Source organism: Olea europaea, chromosome 15, assembly GCF_002742605.1.
Source record: "Olea europaea var. sylvestris chromosome 15, O_europaea_v1, whole genome shotgun sequence".
In the NCBI taxonomy this organism is placed as follows: domain Eukaryota; kingdom Viridiplantae; phylum Streptophyta; class Magnoliopsida; order Lamiales; family Oleaceae; genus Olea; species Olea europaea.
Genome location: NC_036251.1, coordinates 28,092,849 through 28,096,810, shown reverse-complemented (window position 1 = coordinate 28,096,810; position 3,962 = coordinate 28,092,849). Strand labels below are relative to the sequence as shown.

Below are 3,962 nucleotides of genomic sequence, written 5' to 3'. Positions count from 1 at the left end.
TTTAATTTACACAACGTCGCAACATGCTGACACCTCAATTCTTTAAGTTAGCGGAGGAGACTCTTTTAAGATCCAAAAATGAAGTTGGTTAGTCACTTAAAAAAGTCTTTAAACTATTTTTACTTCGATTGTTGATGAATTATTTATGCTCTTCACGAATAAATGAAAATCCAATAAACATTCATGGAATATTAAAGGGTTAATGGTTGTCTGTAAAAGTGGATTCTAAAATTTTGCATAATTCTGCCTTCAAAATTACTGCAATTAATTTATTGAATTATTGCTATTACTTATTAAACAATTTTTTGTATGGGAATGAAAAATGATTTGTGTATTCAAATTATGACTATATTTTTGTTTGTTAGTTTGGATTTTTGTGATCTTGATGTTTGATAATTTGAGTTTGCTGAATATTTGATTTTAATTTTTCTATTTAGTTATTGTGAGTCTGAAAATTTAAGAAATGAAATTTGAATCAAACCAAAATTGAACGGTTTGATTCAGTTTGGTTTTATATTTTAAAAAAATTCGATTCGATTCTCTTGAAATCAAAATCAAATAAAACGATGTTCATCCCTACAAAAGCAAATGACAGTATAATTTGGGCCGGTCTTGGACTAGGCCATGTGAAATCTTGGACTAGGCCATGTGAAAGTGTTGGCCCAGCTAAATCATACTAGAGTCCGACCTGAGGGTTCAATCGATAGATGAACCATAATTTTGGGTGTCAAAGTGATAATATGTAATTGTTAAGGGGCCTTTACATTATTATTATTCTTATTGTTGCTTGTTTTTAGGTTAGCGACAAAATCATGGGGCCAAAATTAAATTAAATTACGCGAAAAGTATAACAAATAACAAACAGTTCACGGTCTCTTCGCATGCCAAATTGCCAATAGCCTATTTTTATCCTTTTCATTTATTTTATTTATTTCCAAGCGTACGGACAACTGTCAAGGGACGGCATTAAACCTGCCATTTGTACGGGAAAGCTAAAACTCGAATCTCCTTTCACTCCGTTATCAGTTCTGTCACTTTTTCTCTCTTAATTTTTGTACCTTAAAATTTCTGCCTCCATTTTTTCGAGCTCAATTCAGTATCACGGTTTAATGGGTAAGTTATGCTATCTGTTTTTCGATTTTCGTTCATTTTGGCATATAATTATCTATGCTAGCATCTTGTGAAGTGATACCGATGGTTTTGTTTCGAACGAGTTAAAAGTAGGAAAGTTTGATCTAATTGCAAAATGTTTGATATGAAGTTTACTGAGTAGTCGGAGCTGTAAATGGTTCGCTAACCGTGGGTATATGCATGTGTAAGTAGGTAGTTTATACGGTGCACACATGCACTGCTATGGTTAAAAGTACAGAAATATTGATTAGTTTTAACACTACTGATGAGTACCTTTTGTGAATATTTTGACTTTGAAGAATGGTTACGTGCATATGTGAATGGGGAAATATGGTGGATTTCTGTAATGGCAGCTCATTAACATCTATTAAGTACCACAGATGTAACTGATTAGTTGATGAATGAAGTCTAAACGAGTTTTTCTTTTTTCTTTTTCTTTTCAGGTTGATCGGAAGCTCGGGAGCTCGGGAGAATTAAATACGTTTGATGGATATAAAGCATTCTGAATCATAGAAGTCGTTGTAATGGACTTTGTATATGGTTTATCTCAGCCCAATGTAATTCATAGTGGGAAAGGGGCAAATTGCAGGGCACTGAAACAATTGAATTTAAATACGGGCTTGAAATGCAACGATCTTCACTGGAGATTTATTGGTGATCCAAGGCCAGTGTCAAAAGCACGTTCCTCAAAGAAGTTGAAAAAATATAATGCATATTGTGGTTGTGCTACCAGTCCGAGAATACTTATCAAAGGCTATTGTCAGTTATGTTGTTATGGTTATGATGATTCTTCAATTTATAACCATGGTAATACTTTTAAAATGTCAAAGCATGTGATTCGGTGTCAGGGAAATGATTCAGTATCTTATATAAATGGTACTGGTAGAGATGTAGAAATATTTGAGAGTGGTAATACTGAGGTTAGCCTCAAGTCCAATGGCTCAAAAGAAGTATTCAACGGCAATAAAGTAGAAGAAGTTGAGGCTCCTAGTTTGGATGAATTGAGGGAATTATTGCAGAAAGCAATGAAGGATTTGGAAGTTGCACGGCTTAACACTACAATGTTTGAGGAAAAAGCCCAAAGAATTTCAGAAGCTGCCATAGCATTGAAGGATGATGCGGCAAATGCTTGGATTGTTTCTAATACTGCTCTTAATAATATTCAGGAGATTGTTAATGAAGAGGCTATAGCTAAAGAAGGTGTTCAGAAAGCAACAATGTCCCTTTCTTTGGCTGAGGCAAGACTCCAAGTTGCAGTTGGTTCATTACAAATTGCAAAAGAAAATAATGGTTCTCCAATAGCTTCTAAAGAAGTCACTTTAGAATATGAAAATGGAGGGGAAGAATCAAATTTATTGAGCGAAGAGGTGAGAGCACTCTTAGCAGCTCAGAAGGATATAAGTGAATGTCGAAATCAGTTAGAAATTTGTGAGGCTGAACTGAGAAGGGTGCAATACAGGAAAGAGGAATTACAAAAGGAAGTGGATAGGTTGAATGAGGTTGCTCAGCAAGCAGAAATGAATGCTTTGGAGGCAGAAGAAGATGTGGCAAACATAATGCTTTTAGCAGAGCAAGCTGTTGCTTCTGAACTTGAGGCTGCACAACGAGTTAATGATGCCGAGCTCGCATTACAGAGAGCTGAGAAAAACCTTGCTATTTCCGACGTCGATGCTGCAGAAATGACAATTGAGGCTACTGCTGTTGAGGAGGTAAGTGAAGCAAATACAGCAGATCACTTTGTTGATAAAGATTGGGAGATGCCAGGTGAGGTTGCCCAGCCTTTTGAACTCTTATCAGACAGTCAGTTCGAGGAGTCGTGCCTGTCAAATGATAGTGACCATGAGAATGGAAAATTATCTTTAGAGCCATCGCAAAACAGCGAAGGAGACGGAGAAAAGTTAAAAACTGCTCAAAGTAAAAAACAGGAAATTCAAAAGGAACCAACACGGGAGAGTTCACCTTTAAGTGCTCCAAAAGCATTACTGAAGAAATCATCACGGTTCTTTTCTGCTTCATTCTTCTCTTTTAATGCAGACGAGGACGAATTCACGCCATCTTCAGTTTTCCGTGGTCTTATGGAGTCTGCTAGGCATCAATTACCAAAATTGGTGTTTGGGTCACTACTTATTGGAGCAGGGTATGCTTACATATTTTATTGAATTTTTTTGGAAGACCGATGTCAAAATTACATTATGTTCGGCAAAACTTAATTTATAATTTAAGCTGGTTAAACACATTTTTTATTTAAATATTCTATAGACCCACAACTAATCACTTACTTAAATTTTAATTTAAACACTCCCAAACAAGGATTATATACGAACATCTGTTATGTTTGTAGTGGTTCACTTGGATGTCAAATAATGTGCTAATTAACATTTAGTCTGATGGATTGGAAAGATAGCTGATCTTTGATTTGCTGTTGATATTCATCACAGAATTGCTTTTAATGTCAACCGACGTGAAAGATTTGCTCTGCAATTTCGGCAGCTGGACATCATCTCCACGAGCATTGAAGAAGTATCGTCTAGCGCGAAGCCTCTAGAGCGACAAATAAGAGAATTTCCCAAGAAAATGAAAAAACTAACAGAGATGATTCCTCATCAAGAGGCATGACTTCAAGTCTATTTCTAGTTGTCTTGAATTGAAGTGTGTTATTCCTTTTTAATGTGACATGTATGTGTATCCATGCGTGTTCTTCCTAACAGAGCTATCTGTGCTTTTCAGATTAATGAGGAAGAAGCTTCCCTATTTGACATGCTGTGGTTACTGCTTGCAAGTGTTATATTTGTGCCCATTTTTCAGAAAATTCCTGGAGGTGATAAATTTAA

The 3,962-nt window shown here is 35.8% G+C and overlaps 1 protein-coding gene across 2 annotated transcripts in view; it reads left to right on the top strand.

Moving 5' to 3' along the window:
* The first annotated feature begins 897 nt into the window (after window positions 1-897).
* LOC111410776 (K(+) efflux antiporter 2, chloroplastic) overlaps window positions 898-3,962 on the top strand; it is a 10,477-nt gene continuing 7,412 nt past the window's right edge. The window contains exons 1-4 of one of the 2 annotated variants that reach the window (XM_023041301.1): window positions 898-1,113; window positions 1,575-3,268; window positions 3,570-3,741; window positions 3,859-3,949. In XM_023041301.1, the coding sequence (XP_022897069.1) occupies window positions 1,656-3,268; window positions 3,570-3,741; window positions 3,859-3,949 (1,876 nt within the window). In that variant the 5' untranslated portion in view covers window positions 898-1,113; window positions 1,575-1,655. The remainder of the gene's footprint in view (window positions 1,114-1,574; window positions 3,269-3,569; window positions 3,742-3,858; window positions 3,950-3,962) is intronic. The other variant, XM_023041300.1, reaches the window with a different exon arrangement.